This window comes from Mustelus asterias, chromosome 8 (assembly GCF_964213995.1).
Source record: "Mustelus asterias chromosome 8, sMusAst1.hap1.1, whole genome shotgun sequence".
Lineage (NCBI taxonomy): Eukaryota > Metazoa > Chordata > Chondrichthyes > Carcharhiniformes > Triakidae > Mustelus > Mustelus asterias.
In genome coordinates, this window is record NC_135808.1 from 114,792,980 (window position 1) to 114,814,387 (window position 21,408).

General features: G+C 44.9%; 1 protein-coding gene across 4 annotated transcripts in view; it reads right to left on the reverse strand.

Moving 5' to 3' along the window:
- The window catches only part of szt2 (SZT2 subunit of KICSTOR complex), a 195,857-nt gene that overhangs the window by 51,865 nt on the left and 122,584 nt on the right, over positions 1-21,408 (reverse strand). For 3 of the 4 annotated variants that reach the window (XM_078218778.1, XM_078218777.1, XM_078218775.1), the window contains 9 exons: positions 20,806-20,988; positions 18,561-18,752; positions 17,492-17,673; positions 17,126-17,307; positions 15,790-15,887; positions 8,357-8,489; positions 6,756-6,883; positions 2,941-3,080; positions 2,062-2,244 (listed from right to left, as the gene is read on the reverse strand). In XM_078218778.1, coding sequence (XP_078074904.1) covers positions 2,062-2,244; positions 2,941-3,080; positions 6,756-6,883; positions 8,357-8,489; positions 15,790-15,887; positions 17,126-17,307; positions 17,492-17,673; positions 18,561-18,752; positions 20,806-20,988 — 1,421 coding nt within the window. Of the gene's footprint in view, positions 1-2,061; positions 2,245-2,940; positions 3,081-5,677; positions 5,726-6,755; positions 6,884-8,356; positions 8,490-15,789; positions 15,888-17,125; positions 17,308-17,491; positions 17,674-18,560; positions 18,753-20,805; positions 20,989-21,408 lie in introns of all 4 variants that reach the window. The other variant, XM_078218776.1, reaches the window with a different exon arrangement.

Sequence of the window (21,408 nt, forward strand, 5' to 3'; positions counted from 1 at the left end):
CATTAGCTACTTGTGGGATGTTCCTTTATGCAAACTGGCTGCTGGAGTTGGCTACATAAAAATAGCAACCACAGCTCAACAATAAACCATTGACTTAATGTGCTTTGAGATATCCTGATGACAGTTCATTCTTTCATTTACTCTTAATTTAGAGTGCCATAAAAAAAATTCTAGTTTTATTTCCTGGTGTATTCGGGAGTCATTTAAATTTTGTGAGAATTTTCCTTTCTATTCTCTCCACTATGAGAATCATAGAATCCCTACAGTGCAGAAGGATGTCATTTGGCCCATCGAGCCTGCACCAACAACAATCCCACCCAGGCCCTATATCCCTGTAACCCCACATTTTTACCCTGTTAATCCCCCTGACACAGAGGGACAATTTAGCACTGCCAATCAACCTAATTTGCACATCTTTGGAGTGTGGGAGCAAACCAGAGCACCCGGAGGAAACCCACGCAGATACGGGGAGAACGTGCCAACGCCACACAGACAGTCGCTCAAGGCCGAAATTAAACCTGGGTCCCAGGAACTGTGAAGCAGCAGTGCTAACCACTGTGCCACCGTGTCACCCATAAACTCAAGTGATACCATCTCTAGAAAGCAGGGAACTACTCAGTTCATTCATATTTGGTGGGCTAAAATATTCTGAACAATTCATGACCCAGTAACAATCAAGCCAGGAAACCATGTTTTTTTTTAAAAAAACAGTTTCCCATCTTACATTCAGGCATTCCATTACACAAGTTATCCTCTCATTCAAGTGTGCACACTTTTACATTCATAGCACTTTGCTCCTGTTACATTCAAACTCTGTTTTTCTCCTCCTCCTCCGACAATAGGAATCCTTTATTTCCAACAGAAAAAGCATAAGGTCATATTTGAAGATGCAGGCAGCGTATCTACGAGTGATGAAAGCGATTTATAAAATTGACAACATAGGTTCTATCGGCTTGTAAGATAACGGCTGCGATTCTCCTATCCCGCTGCACTAATATTTTAGCGTCAACGGGCTGGGAGAATTGCGCGTCAGCCGATTCGCGGGGTTCCCGCGAGCGTTCGTGCTGCGCTTGTGTCGCCCAGGGCTGGATTTCCGGCAGCTTCTGCACGGTGCCGGAAATCAAATGGCAGGCGGGGTCAGGATCTAAGTAGTATTTAGCATAGGACTGAATTCTCCGGGCCCGCTGACATCTCCCACCCCGCCAGAGTGATTCACTCCAGTGGGGAATCACACTAGCTCCCCACTTTCGGGGAACTAGCGGTCTGACTGCTCTGGAGTGAAGTGGGGGGGGGGGGGGGGGGGGGGGGTGGGGGGAAGAATCGGGGGCCCCCAGGGGGTCAGCAGTGGGGGGCGGGGTGTGGTGCCCCCTGGCAATGTCAGCCAGTGCTCCCTGGCACTGCCCAAAGGGGACAGTGTCCATGCCCAAGGGGCACCTTGGCACTGCCCATTAGCCATAAGGCAGCGCCAAAGGAGCAGCGCATATGGGGCCGGTGGGACCTAGGGGGCAATCGGTGGGTTGGGAGGGTCCCGCTGCCACTCTGCAATAGGGATCGTAGGGGCAGGAGGGAGGCCAGGGGGGGGGGGGGGGAGGCCAGGGATCGGAGCGGGCTGGGGGGTGGGGCAGGGGTGTCTACATTACGTGAGGTCGGGAGGGGGTTGAGAGAGGCTGGAGCAGTTTGGACAGGGTGGGGGTGTGGGGAGGTCGAGGCTGGCCCGGGAATGGTCAAGGAGCCCGTGAAAGGGTTGGGGGGGCGGTAGCACTGCGGGTCTCCGGGCTGGCCAGTGATCGAGCTAGCCAGAAAACAAGAGACTGACAGTTCGGGGCCACTGCGCATGTGCAGAGGCCTGCTGATTTCAATCTCCTGGGTGGGAATAGGCCTCTAAACTAATGATATTCACTCTGGTGGTCTCTGCTTGGCTGAGAGTTTGGGAGATTCTCGTGTGAACCCCCACTGAAAAAAACAGCGTGAATTGCTCCAGTTTTCCCGCAAATTCAACCCTTAGAATTTTTGGGGAGAATTCCGCCCAACATTTGTCATCGTGACGGTGAAGTACGTTACCTGTTTGGAGTCATCGTATACAGGTGTATCAGCAAAACAGTAGTGATGGAAGAGCCCCATCTTTTGACTGAGGAGACAGTGCACGACGTGAGAGCGTGCATTCTGCCACTGAATAAGACGAATCAATCCTCGATTCAATGACACTCCCAGATCCACCGACCAGTTATAGGTGTACAGGATTAGCTGGAAAAGTGAAAGCACATCAGCACGCAAAACAAAAACACTGCACACAGTGAGCAGAGGGGAGAATATTATTTTATAAAAGGGACAAAACAATGAATAAAAACATTTTAAGGGAAAAGAATCAAATACTGGACTATTAGCATGGTGAAAAATAAAACAATTTCACATTTCTGGGCAAAGGGGTTTACACCTAAAACGGGAATCCTGCCCTTTCTCTTTACAAGTATTGACGGAATTTGCAGCACTTCTTACTTCACTTAATAAATGCTGACAAATAAGTCAGTTTGAACATTAACTATAACAGGTAACTCTTCTCATCTTTAGGAAATATGCAAGATAAAATTCTTGCTGTCAACAATTGTATTTAAAAATTGAACACAAGTATCAAACCAGAAACAGAAAATCTCTGCAGATCTGTGAGCATATGTGGAGAGAGAACACTGACAAAAGGGTCATCCAAACTTGAAATGTTAGCTCTGCTGTCTCTCCACAGATACTGGCAGGCCTGCCGAGTTTTTCCCAGCATTTTCTGTTTTCGTTTCAGATTCCAGCATACACAGTAATTTGCTTTGATCAAACAAGGAATCCTGTTTTAGATTTAAGTTACATTTTTGGGAAACTTAATCAACAAGAGGAATTTCATTATCACTCTTACTGTAGAAGTAAAGGAAGTTAACGAGGTTACGGTTTAGATACCTTCTTATCAATGATGTCAATTACGAGGAATCGTTGCCGGGGGACCATACCCTTCCCACTAACTCCTGCACTGGAGGGATCACCCGATTTCTCAGCCGTACTGAACTCCAATGCCTCAAACCTCTGAAACCCCTTGTGAGCTTCATGTTTTATTTTGCGAGAGAGAGGGAGGGAGAAAGTAACAGTATTAGCACACTACAAAACTGTAACAAGTTCACTTATCTTTTTAATATACTGGATTTTCAAGTAATTAACAAAAATAATGACTCATATCAGAACTAGCATCTTCATATCCTTCAAATTAAAAATAAAGCAAGTCGGGGAAGCACCGTATATTGGAGTTTTAACATACCAGACTGGCAAACCAGATTGCACTTCTGGTTTCCCCAGAAGGATAGTTACCCATTTTAGCTATTCCATCAAGCGGAAAGTTCAGGGTGAAAGACAAGAATAAATTCACTGCAAGTGATGGTTTTAAACCACTTAGATCAGCTCATTCCCACGAAGCTAAGCATTTGACAGAATGAGGGGGGGCTAACGGATAGATCACCCGCCTGAAGTCTTGCCTGGGAATGGTAGGCAATGTAGACAAACCATTGACAGTAAAGGAAAAAAAAACAAAAAACGTTAATTACATTAGAAACAAATTTTATTGGAGAGAAAAATCACTGGCCACAAAATACCCAGCCTCTTGTAGCCATTATATTTATTTTACTGCGGTGACCCCTACAATGGTGAGGTACTTTTATGCCATTGAGTGAAAATGAATAGTGCTTGTATTCTTTGAAGGTGGTCAATGCCTGGCATTTGTGAGGTACAAAAGTTACTTGCCACTTATTAGAATCATAGAATCCCGACAGTGCAGGAGCAGGCCATTTGGCCTGCACCAACAACAATCCCACCTAGGCCCTATCCCCATAACTCCATGTATTTACCCTTCTAGTCCCCCTGACACTAAGGGGGAATTGAACATGGCCAACCCAGCTAACCTGCACATCTTTCGACTATGGGAGGAAACCAGAACATCCAGAGGAAACCCTTCAGACACGGGGAGAATGTGCAAACTCCACACAGTCACCCAAATTGAACCCGTGTCCCTGGTGCTGTGAGGCAGCAATGCTAACCACTGTACCACTCAAAGCTGGATGTTATCCTGGATGTTATCTGAGACGTTACGAATGCAGCTGTATAATGTGCATTCATCAAAGTGCAGTCCTAATTCTGACCTCATGAGTGACGGAGATCATTGGCAATGCTGCTAACGATAGCTGGGCTCTAAGCTGCTGCCAGAGAAACAGCTGTATCGATGTCCTGGGACTAAGGTGAATGGCCTCCAACAACCACAATCACATTCCTTTGTATGAGGTATGAATCCAGCAACTGGAGTGTTTTTCTCCAATCAATACTGACTTTAGTTTTACTAAGGCTCTTCAGTGCCCCAATCGTTAACTGCTGTCTTAATTTCAAAGACAGTCACTCACATCTCGCCTCTAGATTTAGCCCATGTCCGTGTTTCGACCTAGACAGGTGAAAGGTCTGAAGCCAAGTGAACCTGACAGGACCACACTGAGCATCAGCGACCAAGTTATTTGTGAGTAAATGCTGCCTCGAGGCGTGGTTGACTACTGGTTCTATCTTTTCGCTAATGATTGAAGATGAGCTGATGGGAGCTGGTCAGATGTTCCTGTTTTTTGTCGACAGGAAACAGCGGGGCAATTTTTTGTATTGGCAGGTAGATGCCAGTGTTGTAGCTCTACCGGAACAGGTTAGCTAGGGATGCAGCAAGTTCTGAAGCATATGTTCAACATCTCAGCCGGTTGGTGTCATGGCCCACAACATTTCACATTTGGTTCCAGATCCCCATTAATAAAGAAAAATTATTTGGTTAGCAAAGAAGGAGTGTAGGACAATTTTAGCCTCAATCTCACCCTTCACTAATATAACTGCAGTTTTTCAGTGCTGCACTTCCATGATACAATAACACCAACATGGGCAGTGCAAGATAATTTCAGCTGCACAGAGATGTGTGGAAGTTATCACTTTTCCCCAGTGTTTGGTGAATCAAATACACTTGGGGTGGTTTCTGTTACAATCCTATATACAAATAGTCATTTTCAATGGGAAAATGAGCAACACTGCCCAGATTTTATGACATATATTGCAATCTTGAATACATTTAAGACCAAGCTCAATATACTTTTGGTCTCAGGAAATCAAGGGATATGGGTAGTTGAGGTAGAAGATCAATCATGATAGTATTGCATGGAGGAGCAGGCTCCAGGGGCCAAACAGTCTACACCTTCTCCTATATCTCACGCTCTTTATTTCAGCAGTATGCCTTCTAGAGCACAAACTCCTATTTGTTGGACTCCCATATTGTGGCCTCAGTGAGATACATAAATTATAAAAATTAGAAACAGCAGCAGGAGTTGGTTAGCTCAGTTGGCTAGATGGCTATTGAGTGGTGCTGAATGATGCCAGAAGTGATGGCTGCGGCAGTTCACGGAGGCTGATCTCTTTGCCTTGCCCCATTTTGAGGTGGAGTGACGCCCACTCAAGCTACAGAAACCAATTTTGTCTCTCCCTCTAATTGAGAGAGAGATGTATATGGTGCTTCACAGACAATGCCTAATTACTTCACCTGAACAGCATAACATTCTGTTATCTAAAGAAAGGTATTCTTTCACAAGCTTAACCCACCACCATTATCACCATAAAAACATCTGGTGAGACTTACGTTTGACATTATTTACCAAAGATCTGCTCTCACCACCATCACAGTCAACTGTTGGCACATAAAATATGAGCAGGCACAGCACAGCAGAGCATGACAGAGAAAATTAACAGTCACGACACTCAAGTACTTGGCACTCACTCGGACACAATGAGGCTTCAATACTAAAGAAGAGGACTCACTCAGTAATTGGACAGGTAAGTAAGTTGATTTAATGCACAAGATCTTATCTTCTGTAATTTATTACGCCCATTGCGTTACAATCCATACCAAATTGATTGATTGCTGCAATTAAACACTTTTTTTTTATGATTGCCACATTTGAAAACGGCCCATGATATATCTATTATTAAACCTTATTTAAGAATGAGACATCATGACTGTCGGGGTAAGGTAATTTCTCACAATGTGCTCAAAGCCATTCACGGAGATGCAATTTATTATGCAGAAGAAAAATTCTGACTCCTCAGCAAGAGAGGCTAACCTAATTATTCAATTTAAATGTTCCAAGAATCCTAACTACGTACTTTTAAATTTCAAATTGGACACACAGACATTTAAAATGACTTTCTTTCCCTTGGTTTTTCTGCCACATGTCATAATTAGCAGTCACTAGAAAGCAGAGATACTTTCATCTCCACACTTCTGGATACAAACCATTGTTCCAGCAACAAAAGCAACATGCAAGACTTTTCAGTTAACAGAGCAAAATGATCGTTCCTCTCCAGGAACCTCGGTTCCAGTTGTGCAAAAGCAATTCTTAACATGCATTACTTTCCTCTTTAAAAAACTGATGGCAATTGGCTAGGATTCCAATTATATTGTCAGCATTGACTACATGACAACTAGTCAATCTCTCCCATGTGTATTTATGTATGAAAATCCAAATCTTATTGTTCACCTCAGTGGGTGAATATGAAGGTATGCAATGATCTGCTTCATTTAACATCTGACTACTACTAAGTAGTGTCTGACAAACCAACCAGTGCAAAGCTCAATTTGGATTTGTACTTTGTCGTCACCTAGCTAACTCGGTTTGCAAGAGGAGGCACATACCAAACCAATACTATTTACAACGTACCTTGTTCAGTACTGTAACGCCACTGGTGGAAATTACGCCCAATCAGAATGAACTGTCTAGCAGAACCAGGCCGAGTACTGGAGTGTTGACTGAGAGAATATGGCAGGAAAGTAGAACCATGTGGAGAGCTAAAATACAATGAAAGGGAGAAAAGAGGGGTAAAGTTTGATTCAGAAAATGCAAAGCCTCTGAAGAGTTAACAATCTTATGGCTGCAGTCTCCTACAGTATTGCTGGAATAATGATGCCAACAACTTTTGAATTATTGGGGGGGGGGGGGGGGTGACCAAAAGCTTTGCCCAAATTGTGGAATTTAAGATGGATTTCAAGGGAGTAGGGGAGCATTGGAGGTGAAGGAAGGAAAGTTCAGAGTTGAGACCCAAAGGTTGAAGGTACAGCTACCACCATAGGTGATGGGTGGGAAGAGAAATTTCTCGCTCAAGTTATTCTTCATCTCTATGAAGCTAGCAATTAATTTAAAGCCATGGAGATCAAGTTATACTACTCCACGTGAAAAGGACAAAACGCAGCGCCCATTATCCTACCCCAAGCAAAACATAACGCCTTGCAGAATTCTGTGACACTTTTGTAGCAGAATGTACACTCATTGCTGCAGAACTTGAAAGGCACTTTAACCAGACAAGTCTCTGGCATCTTAGCTGCATACATGGTTTCAACTTCTGCGTGATCATGGGTATATTTTTCATTTCCATAGAAAGACATAGGTTTCATGCTGCTTGGGTGGGGGGAGGCAGAAGTGGCAGACGGAGAGAGAGGACCCATCTACACTAGATTTCTATGGCAGGCTTTCTTACATGCAATGTTATCAGGGAGGTGATGGCCTGGTGGTATAATCGCCAGACTATTAATCCAGAAACTCAACTAATGTTCTGGGGTCCTGAGTTTGAATCCCGCCATGGCAGATGGTGGAATTTTAATTCGATAAAAAATATCTGGAATTAAGAATCTACTGATGACCATGAAACCATTGTCGATTGTTGGAAAAAACCCATCTGGTTCATTAATGTCCTTTAGAGAAGGACCTGGTCTGGCCTATGTGTGACTTCAGAATCACAGCAATGCGGTTGACTTTCAACTGTCCTCTGAACAAGGGCAACTAGGGATGGGCAATAAATGCTGGCCAGCTAGTGATGCCATGTCCCACGCATGAATTAAAAAAATAAATAAACCTTCAGTTGGCAAGAGTGACAAATCCACAGCAAACGAAAGCTAGAACATGAGCAATAAAAAATATGATTTGAAGATGCCGGCGTTGGACTGGGATAGGCACAGTAAGAAGTCTCACAACACCAGGTTAAAGGTGCACTCACCCGATGAAGGGGCAGCACTCCGAAAACTCCTGGTACCAAATGAACCTGTTGGACTTTAACCTGGTGTTGAGACCAATAAAAAATACACAGAGAAAACTTTCACACCCCTAAAGGACATAGCAAAGCATCTTTTAGTAGTTCTTTCTATTTAGAGTACAAAGGATTCAGCACTATTTCCGCATTGTTTTGACTCGAGTTCAAACAGATATGAGCAACAGAGTCCCGAAACATAACTTTCTACAGCCCACGTCACAAACAAATTGAAACCTACCTAATTTTTTCAAAGATTTTGACAGTAGTGTCAGTGGCAAGACTGCTGATCAAATTCACAATCTCGGTGAGAATGGAGCTGAGTAGAAATCGGGAGCCAATATCAACAGAACACTGCTGCACGGAGGGACACCCTGCAAGAGAAAATGTGGCACATAGTAAGTCAAAACCAAGAGAGGTTGGAGAAGTTAGGTTCATATCCACTAGAATTTACGAGAGTAAAAGGAGACTTGATCGAATACTCTAATTTCCTGAGGTGTTTTGCCTGGGTGGAAGTGGAGAGAATGTTTCCTCTTGTCAGAGAATCTAGAATCAGGGGGTTGCTGTTTAAAAATAAGGGGTTGCTCATTTAAGTCAGTGATGAGGAGGTTTTTTTCCTCTCAGGGAATTGAGTCTCTGGAACTTTCTTCCTGAAGAGCAATGGAGGTAGAATTGTTAGATATTTTTAAGATGTGGAGATGCCGGCGTTGGACTGGGGTAAACACAGTAAGAAGTTTAACAACACCAGGTTAAAGTCCAACAGGTTTATTTGGTAGCAAAAGCCACACAAGCTTTCGGAGCTCCAAGCCCCTTCTTCAGGTGAGTGGGAATTCTGTTCACAAACAGAGCATATAAAGACACAAACTCAATTTACATGAATAATGGTTGGAATGCGAATACTTACAACTAATCAAGTCTTTAAGAAACAAAACAACGTGAGTGGAGAGAGCATCAAGACAGGCTAAAAAGATGTGTATTGCCTCCAGACAAGACAACAAGTGAAACTCTGCAGGCCCAGGCAACTGTGGGGGTTACAAATAGTGTGACATGAACCCAATATCCCGGTTGAGGCCGTCCTCGTGTGTGCGGAACTTGGCTATCAGTTTCTGCTCAGCGACTCTGCGCCGTCGTGTGTCGCGAAGGCCGCCTTGGAGAACGCTTACCCGAATATCAGAGGCCGAATGCCCGTGACCGCTGAAGTGCTCCCCAACAGGAAGAGAACAGTCTTGCCTGGTGATTGGCGAGCGGTGTTCATTCATCCGTTGTCGCAGCGTCTGCATAGTTTCCCCAATGTACCATGCCTCGGGACATCCTTTCTTGCAGCGTATCAGGTAGACAACGTTGGCCGAGTTGCAAGAGTATGTACCGTGTACCTGGTGGATGGTGTTCTCACGTGAGATGATGGCATCTGTGTCGATGATCCGGCACGTCTTGCAGAGGTTGCTGTGGCAGGGTTGTGTGGTGTCGTGGTCACTGTTCTCCTGAAGGCTGGGTAGTTTGCTGCAGACAATGGTCTGTTTGAGGTTGTGCGGTTGTTTGAAGGCAAGAAGTGGGGGTGTGGGGATGTCCATTGTCAACTTGTCCGACGACACACTTCAACCAGATGAAATCGAAGTTCTCAGCCGAGGGCTTAATTTTTGCCCCACCACCAAAATAGACCCCATCAGTCTCGCAGCAGACACAGAGGAATTCATCAGGCGAATGAGGCTGAGGGAGTTCTTCCACAAACCCCAAGAGGCCAACAACGAACACAATGAGACAGCCAATGAACCGGAACAGCCGACAGAGAGAGCCGCAGTGCATCCGAAGAGGAAAGAGTCGAATTGGACTCCTCCGGAAGGCCGCTGCCCTCGACTTGACATGTATGCCCAAGCCGTCAGGAGGTGCGTCAACACCAAATTCATCAGCCGCACTCACAAGACAGCCCCGAACATCACCCAAGCACAACGTAACGCCATCAACGCTCTCAAGACCAACCGCAACATTGTCATCAAACCAGCAGACAAAGGAGGGGCCATCGTCATACTGAACAGAACGGATTACTGCAAAGAAGTGTACCGACAACTAAACAACGAGGAACACTACAGACAGTTACCTGCAGATCCGACCAAAGAACACACCCGTCAACTCAACACTCTGATCAAGACCTTTGATCCGGACCTTCAGAACACCCTCCGTGCTCTCATTCCACGTACTCCCCGCGTTGGAGATCTCTACTGCCTCCCGAAGATACACAAGGCAAACACACCCGGCCGTCCCATCGTATCGGGCAATGGGACCCTGTGCGAGAACCTCTCCGGCTATGTCGAGGGCATCCTGAAACCCATTGTACAAAGAACCCCCAGCTTTTGTCGCGACGCAACGGACTTCCTACAGAAACTCGGCACACATGGAGCAGTTGAACCAGGAGCGCTCCTTGTCACAATGGATGTCTCGGCACTCTACACCAGCATCCCCCATGACGATGGCATTGCTGCAACGGCCTCAGTGCTCAGCGCCAACAACTGCCAGTTTCCAGATGCAATTTTACATCTCATCCGCTTCATCCTGGACCACAATATCTTCACCTTCAACAACCAGTTCTTTATCCAGACCCACGGATCAGCCATGGGGACCAAATTCGCACCTCAATATGCCAACATCTTCATGCACAGGTTCGAAAAAGACTTCTTCACCGCACGGGACCTTCAACCGATGCTATACACTAGATACATCGATGACATTTTCTTCTTTTGGACTCATGGTGAACAATCACTGAAACAACTCTATGATGACATCAACAAGTTCCATCCCACCATCAGACTCACCATAGACTACTCTCCGGAATCGATTGCATTCTTGGACACACGCATCTCCATTAAGGACGGTCACCTCAGCACCTCACTCTACTGCAAGCCCACAGATAACCTCACGATGCTCCACTTCTCCAGCTTCCACCCTAAACACGTTAAAGAAACCATCCCCTACGGACAAGCCCTCCGTATACACAGGATCTGCTCGGATGAGGAGGATCGCAACAGACACCTCCGGACGCTGAAAGACGCCCTCATAAGAACAGGATATGGCGCTCGACTCATTGATCAACAGTTCCAACGTGCCACAGCGAAAAACCACACCGACCTCCTCAGAAGACAAACACGGGACACAGTGGACAGAGTACCCTTCGTTGTCCAGTACTTCCCCGGAGCGGAGAAGCTACGGCATCTCCTCCGGAGCCTTCAACATGTCATTGATGAAGACGAACATCTCGCCAAGGCCATCCCCACACCCCCACTTCTTGCCTTCAAACAACCGCACAACCTCAAACAGACCATTGTCCGCAGCAAACTACCCAGCCTTCAGGAGAACAGTGACCACAATACCACACAACCCTGCCACAGCAACCTCTGCAAGACGTGCCGGATCATCGACACAGATGCCATCATCTCACGTGAGAACACCATCCACCAGGTACACGGTACATACTCTTGCAACTCGGCCAACGTTGTCTACCTGATACGCTGCAAGAAAGGATGTCCCGAGGCATGGTACATTGGGGAAACTATGCAGACGCTGCGACAACGGATGAATGAACGCCGCTCGCCAATCACCAGGCAAGACTGTTCTCTTCCTGTTGGGGAGCACTTCAGCGGTCACGGGCATTCGGCCTCTGATATTCGGGTAAGCGTTCTCCAAGGCGGCCTTCGCGACACACGACGGCGCAGAGTCGCTGAGCAGAAACTGATAGCCAAGTTCCGCACACACGAGGACGGCCTCAACCGGGATATTGGGTTCATGTCACACTATCTGTAACCCCCACAGTTGCCTGGGCCTGCAGAGTTTCACTGGCTGTCTTGTCTGGAGACAATACACATCTTTTAGCCTGTCTTGATGCTCTCTCCACTCACGTTGTTTTATTTCTTAAAGACTAGTATTCGCATTCCAACCATTATTCATGTAAATTGAGTTTGTGTCTTTATATGCTCTGTTTGTGAACAGAATTCCCACTCACCTGAAGAAGGGGCTTGGAGCTCCGAAAGCTTGTGTGGCTTTTGCTACCAAATAAACCTGTTGGACTCTAACCTGGTGTTGTTAAACTTCTTACTAAGATATTTTTAAGGCAGTGCTAGATAGGTTCAGAAGGGAGGAGGGGGATTGAATGATTCTCGGGGGCAGGCAGGAATGTGAGGTTGAGGTAACAATCAGGTCAGCCATGGTCTTATCGAATGGTGGAGCTGGCCCAAGGGGCTGAGTGGCCTACCCCCCTACTCCTAATTCATATGCTCATATTAAGGACAATACGGTTCACTGAATTGGTGGTGTAGCTCATGAGAGCTGTAAGATTAGATTCAAGTCAGGGACTTCCCAACATGGCATCTTGCCATACATACCGCGCTGAGACATCCTTGACCCTAGTACCAGGGAGGCAACATGCCATCCTCGAGTCTGTTTTGAGGCCACAAAAACGCCTATCTATTCTCTTCACAATTGAATCCCCTATGACTATTGCATTTCTACACCTTTTCCTCCTCTCCTGTGCAACAGAGCCAGCCATGGTGCTATAAATTTGGCACCAATTCCACAGCAAACGAAAGCGAGAACATGAGCAATAAAAAATATGATGTGAAGATGCCGGCGTTGGACTGGGATAGGCACAGTAAGAAGTCTCACAACACCAGGTTAAAGGTGCACTCACCCGATGAAGGGGCAGCACTCCGAATGATACAACATTGTTGTACCATTGTGAGAAGTGTCAACTGAAAGTAAAGTATTTTTTCATAAGAAAATTGGGAAACTCTAGCACGTGTTCTAGCAGTTGGATCAAGAGCACATGAGCAGGTTACCTGCCTCTTCTGGAATTGAAGGGATGGGGACACAACAAAAATAGCCTTAAAATATGGATGAAGCCATGCGAAGCTCTGTAAACCTTTTTTTAAAATTCATTCATGGGACATAGGCGTCGTTAGCTGGCCAACATTTATTGCCCATCTCTGGTTGCCCTTGAATTGAATGACTTGCTAGGCCATTTCAGACGGCAGTTGAGAGTCAACCAAATTGCTGTGGCTCTGGAGTCACGTTTCGGCCAGACCAGGTAAGGATGGCAGATTTTCTTCCCTCAAGGATATTAGTGAACCAGGTGGATTTTTTCGACAATCGACAATGGTTATCAGTAGATTCTTAATTCCAGATATTTTTTATCAAATTCAAATTCCACCATCCGTGGTGGCGGGATTCGAACCCGGGTCCCCAGGACATTAGTTGAGTTTCTGGATGAATAGTCTGGAGATAATACCACTTGGCCATTGCCTCCCCTAGATGACATCCTGCTAACTAGATGACATCCTGTGCACTTAAGAAATCTTCAAACAACTTCAGCGGAGAGGAAGGGCCCTGGCTGATATTGTTTGATATGAAAAGGATTAATTTAACTTAAAAGGGGTAAGACATAGCAGGAGAGCTCCAAGCCATGGTCTGCTCTTCTTACTCCATGTGGGAGATGAGGAATGATCTAAGTTCCCAGGACCAGTATGTATGCAGGAAGTGTCTCCAGCTATAGCTCCTGGAAGCCCGGGTGTCAGAGCTGAAGCGGCGTCTGGGGACATGTGGAGCATCTGTGAGATGGAGAGTATCGTGGATAGCATGTATAAAGAGGTGGTCACACCGCAGGCTCAGACTCCACAGGCAGGAAGGGAATGGGTGACTACAAGACAGAGCAAGAGGACTAGGCAGGCATTGCAGGAATTTCCTGTGGCTTTTCCACTGCAAAACAGATATACTGTTTTGGATACTGTTGAGGGGAATGGCCTCTCCGGGGATAACAGCAGCAGCCAAATTTATAGCACCATGGTTGGCTCTGTTGCACAGGAGAGGAGGAAAAGGTGTTGAAATGCAATAGTCATAGGGGATTCAATTGTGAAGAAGATAGGCGTTTTTGTGGCCTCAAAACAGACTCGAGGATGGTATGTTGCCTCCCTGGTACTAGGGTCAAGGATGTCTCACAGCGGTTGCAGGACATTCTGAAGGGAGAAGGACAGCCAGTTGTCGTGGTACACCTTGGTACAAGTGACATTGGTTAAAAAAAAACATTGAGATTCTAAAAGCAGAATATAGGGAGTTAGGAAGTAAGTTGAAAAGTAGGACATCAGAGGTAAAATCTCAGGATTACTACCTTTGCCACGTGCTGGTCAGAGTAGAAAAAGCAGGATAATCAGGAACATTTTGCAACAGAATGAGCTGACACACCAAATCACTCCAACAGTTTTCTCCCTGCAATAACCAGTCTGTCATAGCTAGGGATTCTCACTCCCCAAAAAACATTTGGTTTTTAAACTGTGACTCAAATTAAACTTCACCACCAGGTAACTAAAATGAAAGAGGAAATCATGAGATATATCTAGGCCATTGTTCAACAGCCTTGGAAAGCTTACTCATACCTATTATTTATTTTAGAATTTCATTGACAAAGACAGGTCGATTTTCTTGATTAAACAGCAGAACAATAGCATAACAGTGTTCAGAGGACAGCTGAGGTTAGCAAAAAGAAAAACTCCTGAACAAGGCTGTAGGTTATTAGCTCAGCATTATCCAGATCTCCAGATACTGTGCATGTGAGAGCCAGTGGATTATTCCACAGCTGAGGATCATCCAGACTGAAGCTTGACAATCAGAGGTGAAGAGACACTAATGCAATCAATCTGGTCGTAAACATCATTGAGTTGGTTGTAGTTTATTGCACCTGCTGCTTCACACAGTTGGACTTGAAAAGATTTGTATCTTAATTGAAGTAATTGAAGGGGAGATGAATGGATCCTGACCAATTCAGGCCTACAATTTTACCAACATGCTCTGTTAGTGGACAAAAAAGATGGATGAGTACAATTAAGCTGTGCATCCAAAGCCTCAGTAAACATTAATTAAGTGCTCATCTTTATACATCTAAATGTATCATGGTCCCAGAAGCATCACAGCCATTGACTTTCATTTTCTGTATTGATAGGGAGGTCTCATACCCCTTATCACAATAGTAGATAAATCAGTTTGGCATCTCAGCTCAACAAAAGGATAATATAGTTCACTTTTAATCTTTGAGAGAAGTTGCATTTATGCGATGCCTCATTATGTGCTCAGGACATCCCAGAGTGCTTCCCAGCCAAAGAAGTGTAACAGATGAGACAGCCAATTTTACAAACAGCAAGCTCCCACAGACAGGAATGAAATAAATGACCGGACGTTAGTTAAGATGGCCATGAAACCTGGGGAAACTCCCCTGCTCTTTTTTGAAACAATGCATAGCGTCTTCTCTATCCACCTGAAGGGAAGGGGGGAACACAGGGCGTTGCCTTAATGTTACATCTGAAAGACAGCGAAGAACTCCCTCAGTACTGCACAAAAAGCAACCGCCAAGATGACATATTCAGGTTCTTGAGCTCACAACCTTTTGACTCAGAAGCAAGGCCTAAAAAGAGGGCAACACCTGTTTACCTAAAAAGAGGGCAAGGGCGCTGCCGCTGAGCGAGGCTGACAGCTAGGGTTTAATGTTTGATTTCACAGATCAAAATACGAACAGATCTGAAAAGAGAAAATGTACTATTCATTTTTTGGTGTAGCTCAGCTATGGATATAAGAAGGGTGCTTCATATCCAAATACAGCCACTGTTCAGGATTGCATATAAAGAATCCAGAATACATACTCACCCAGTCTACCCATGAATGCCATCCATTGCTGACAAGTGACATGGAAAAGGGGATGAAGAGATCCCAGGTCTCCTTCCTCCAGCTGGCCAGTCCGCTTCCTGCAGAGAGTTAGAAGGCAATAGCGATGACCTTTATTTATTACAACGTATTCATCTGCATATATCAAAGCTGCATACACATAATGGAGCATCACAACAGAGAGGCATTTCGAACTTGTCTATATAAATTAGAACAAGAACAGATAGTTAATTTTCACGATAATTGAGGACTATTAAATACTCTGCCCTGACAGAAATAAATACTTGATAAAACCTCTTAATCGGTCACCTGAAAATCTCAACTGAGAATAAAAGTCAGATAAAAGAACAATAAAAGTCAGAAAGAAAGGAGTGTGAATGTCAAAGAGATTGACTCACAGCTCTGGATCTTAACATATACTTGGATATTTTTATAAACAATGACCATACCACCTGGACTTATCAGCAGGAAATCCAGTGAGACATAGTATATTGATTAGTAATCAGGTGGCACAGTGGTTGGCACTGCTGCCTCACAGCCCCAGGGACCCAGGTTCGATTTCCAGCTTGGGTCACTGTCTGTGCGGAGTTTGCACGTTCTCCCCGTGTCTGCGTGGGTTTCCTCCGGGTGCTCCGGTTTCCTCCCACGGTCTGAAAGACGTGCTGATTAGGTGCATTGACCCGAACAGGTGCCGGAATGTGGCGACTAAGAGAATCTCACAGTAACTTCATTGCAGTGTTAATGTAAGCCTTACTTGAGACACTAATAAATTAACTTTAACTTTAATCCCCATGCCTGTTATTACAAAAAATGGGTCGGTTAGCTCAGTTGGCTGAACGGCTGCCAGATCCAGCCCACTGTTTCTCTTTCGATATCTAATTTGACTCAAATTCACCCTATTTCCTTCTTTATCATTGGTGCTGTTTTGATCACTATCCTTACATAGAATTAATTAAGCAGATAGACCACTGAATCTGAAGCTCAGACCTCGTTGTACCAATATCAATTCCCATTTCCAGAAATCTGCATCATAGAAGCCTCAGGTACAAATTTCGTTCACAGCACCCACTGCGAGTTGTGCTGCTCCAGTAAATTTTGGACCAATACCTTTCAGAAATTGATGCTTACTAAGTGGGTGACTCAAATACATTAAAATAGTGCTGTGGGGTGACGAGGGTGAACGAAAGGTGACTGAGCATTTGATTGAGCTACCCGAAATAGCCGGCCCACTTAATACAGTTTAAATGTCGTCTTTGTAATCGATGGCTACTGTACAGTCAAATACTAACAGGGATGGATTAGATGATGGGGACTCTACCTTCTTGAAGCTGCCTGCCTCTGTGTTTGCTCTAGTTCTACCGTGGACGTTCGGTCGTGACTTGAAGACTGCTTCAAATGTTCTGTTTTGTGTCTGCGGCGAATGCGACTGTCATCAGTTCTTTCCAGGACAATGTCGTCTGTGGTCTTAGGGGTGCCAGTGTCTGAGAAGTCAGTCTTACTCTGAAAAAGATAAAGATTCCCAGTCACTTTTCATCTCAAGGAAGACTGTCCAAATAGCTCGGTAGCACACAGTGGCCTTGCCGCGACATTTGTGGTGTTGTGTGAGTGCACATGATTCACATTTTTGCAGTACCATTTCATGCTTTGGGTGTAGCACTGTTGGCCTCCATGTTTCTACACTCACCAACATATCCCAGAAACTACGTCGGCCTGTCTTGCTTGTTGGAGTGGTGGATTCTGAGTTACTCGAGGTGGAGGTTGAAACAGGTGCAACGTGCACAGGTACAGGGCTGCTTTTACTTCCAGTCGCACTCACAGAAAGGATGGTCGTTTCCTTAATCTCTGACCCTGACCTGCTGAACCGACCTGACCATTCAGAAAAAATATATCCGTTAAGGAATGCTCGCAATGTGAAAGCCAGTCAAAAAATACAGTGACACTCCCCAGGAAGTGAAGGGAAACCTGCGAAGTACAAAAAGAGTCTAAAAGGGGACTCTGAGCGGGACTTTTCAGCTGAACTTGTCCCAAAACCGGAAAATCCTGCCCGAGGTCAACGGATCTTTCCATGGTCCACCCCTCGCCCACTACGATTCCCGTGGCAGGCGGACAGGAAAATTCGCCCCATTGTCCCAATTTATCAATAACAACATTTGCATTCAAAAAGCACCTTAAATGTAGGAAAACATCTCAAGGCCCTTCAAAGATGCGTATTCCAACAAAAGCGGATGCTGAGACAAAACTAAAACATGAGGAGGCATGACCTAAAGCTTTGTTAAAGAGGATCTTACAGGAAGAGCGGGAAGTCATTCTAGGATGTGGGGAGTCGGTGGATGGTGTCACTGTCGCCAGTGATGAAGGGAGGGCAGGGATGCACAAGACCAGAGTCAGATGATCAGAGCATTCTGAGGAATTATGAGGCTGCAGGAGATTAGAGAATTAGGGCAGGGGAAAAATCAGAAAGCATTTTTAACAAAAGACTGAAACTTTGAAATTGGAAGCATTGGTGGATCAGGGGCCAATACAGGTCAGCAAGGACAGGATAGACAGCCGAGTGGGATTTTATGTGCCATAGGGTATGAGCAGCAGAGTTTTGGATAAGCTGAAACTCAAACTATCCCACTTGTAAGTGCAAAGCAGCACCTTTCCCGAATCAATAAGCTCTGTAAAAATAGTGTGGAATCCCTGGTTACTGTGTGTAACAACATTCGTCTGCTATTCTGTACCATGTTGTTGAGTTAATTTTAAACTCTTACCATTTGTGTCACTCTCTGGTGTTAACATGCCTGGACAGTAGGACTCAATACAGAGTGGGCACTGGAGCATTCGAAATTCCATTACAACATCACAAAGAGCATGACGGAGGCCATTCTGAAGTTTGTCAGTAAGTTGCAATAGGCTGATGTTTCCTTGTTCCCAGATATCAAAGCGTACAAGCGTATTTGGGTCTGAGGAGATAACACAGAGGTTACACTCCGCAGTTAAGAGGTTCGGCTGTACAATCAATCTGGGGATGGTCAGTTCTGCCCACATTCTGTCATGTACACCTGTGTGTGTTCTTGTATGCTGTTCAGTGACACCTTGGGTGAGTTGGTTGCATCTGAATGCTCAAAGAAGGCATGCTGTATCACATTGCTGCTCAGATGCCACATTGCACTCCGTGCATGAGAGACCAGGGATGACACATGACAGGTGCTAACTGTTCTCATGAGTTAATAAGTAAAGAGCTGATCCCACTGAAGTGGAAAAAGCCAAGGCATTAGCAATTCTTGAAAAAAGGGAAAGGACAAGATCAGTGAACTATAGACCTACTAGTCTTACATCAGTGATAAGCAAAATAATGAAATGAAAATTAGCAATAAGTAAAAAATGGAAGCCAGCATGGTTTCAGAATGTTGCCAGACCAATCTGCTTGACCATCAACATCCTGCAGGTCAGCATTGAGCAGAAATCTAACTGCAGCAGACACATACATATTGTAGCTACAAGATATCAGGACCAGGATATTCGGCAGCAAGGAACAAATCTCCTGATGCCCAAAGCCTTCTCATCACCTATAAACCACAAGTCAAGAACCATAGAAAATTACAGCTCAGAAACAGGCCTTTTGGCCCTTCTTGTCTGTGCCGAACCATTTTATGCCTAGTCCCACTGACCTGCACTTGGACCATATCCCTCCACACCCCTCTCATCCATGAACCCGTCCAAGTTTTTCTTAAATGTTAAAAGTGACCCCGCATTTACCACTTTATCCGGCAGCTCATTCCACACTCCCACCACTCTCTGCGTGAAGAAGCCCCCCCTAATATTCCTTTTAAACTTTTCTCCTTTCACCCTTAACCCATGCCCTCTGGTTTTTTTCCCCCCTAGCCTCAGCGGAAAAAGCCTGTTTGCATTCACTCTATCTATACCCATCAAAATCTTATACACCTCTATCAAATCTCCCCTCAATGAGTATGTTGGAATTCTTCTTTAGATGAGTGCAGCTTCAAAAAGCTTTGCACCATTCAGATCAACAAAGTCCACTTAATGGGCAGTCCGTTCACCACCTTACACGTTCAATCTCTCTATCACCAGGGCACGCTGGCTAGTGGGTACCATCTACAAGAAGCTCTACAGTTGCTCTTCAAGGTTTCTTCAAGGGATCCCCCAAACCAGTGACTTCTACCAACAGGAGGAACAAAGGCCGCAGGCATATGGGAAAAACACCATCTTCAAGATCCCCTCCAGAATTCAAAAAGCTCAACGTCATTCAAGACAGAGCAGTTCATTTGATTGGTGCCCCCTCAACATCCACATCCTTCCACTCCTGCACACTCCCATCATCAATTCATATGGACGCAGTGTGTACAATTTACAGAATGCATTACAGCAATATGCCAGAGTTACTTTAACAGCAGCTCCCTCCCCTGAATCGCTATTGCCAAGAGTAGAAAGCGATGGAAAGACCAACCCCGTAATGTTCTCCTCCAAGGCAGATGCCATGCTGACCTGGACATATCACACTTCAGTCATTGTCACTGGAAATCTCCATCCATCGCCAGTGAGAGACTACCATCATCACCAGGACTGCAACAGTTCAAGGAGGCGGCTAACACTATCTGAGTATGGTCAATAGGAATGGACACTATATGCAACCTTGCCCATTTCACCCCCAGCCCAAAGAACAGTTTTAAAAGACTCGCCTCACAGTCTCCCAAGAGTCTCTGGCCATCAAGAAACAGTGGCAAAGTGAAATAAAACAAGGTAAATAAACATCTAAAGCTAAAACAGACTGTCCTTAGTTTAATTGTGCAGTCTCATTCTTCCATCCATCAGCAGTGATAAAAGTTTCAGTGTAATGAATGATTTTCTTTACACCCAGACTTAACCTTGTAACATGAAGAAAGTGTAATATCGAGCATGCCAATGAGATTCATAAGGAAGTATTTAATTTCCATTCCTAGCTATCCTCAGGAAATTAAGAATCAACTTGCTACATGAAAATGCAGAGGTAGTTACCCGATATTTTTCCTTCAGAGCTGCTCTCATATCTGGAGACACTGGTCAACTTGTTGAAGTCTGCCTCCTGAATGAGATCCGTGGAGAAGCTTAGTTTGGAAGGGTCAGTTTGTTCTTGCTGTTGCAATGTTGGTATGGGGTTTCCATGCTGATCCACGACCGATAAGGCGATACAGGCAATGCCTGGGGGAAACACAGACCAAATAAAATTATTCTGACTAGTACGTGGCACATGCGTAAAGTGATATTGAAGCAAATGTGCTACCTCAACTTCTACATCATCTCATCAAACCAAAATGCCTCTGGACTATACCACCACCGCCAAAATTTCACAGCTTTCTTTGCTTTATACTCGACAGCTCCTCTTTCTTGACCATTCAAATGTATGGTACTAGCTCATCCCAAATTTTCCAAAGAATCTGGACACGAGGGGCAGTTAAAAATCAGTGTACTGCAAATACTGCACACCGCTCAGGTGACACTTCAATTTGGAGAATACTCATTTGCCGTTTTATTTGCCTCAACTTTAAAGATTGAATCCCATGAGGAATTTACATTGAACCACCGACTATGGAAATGCATCTCCTCAATTCCACATATTAG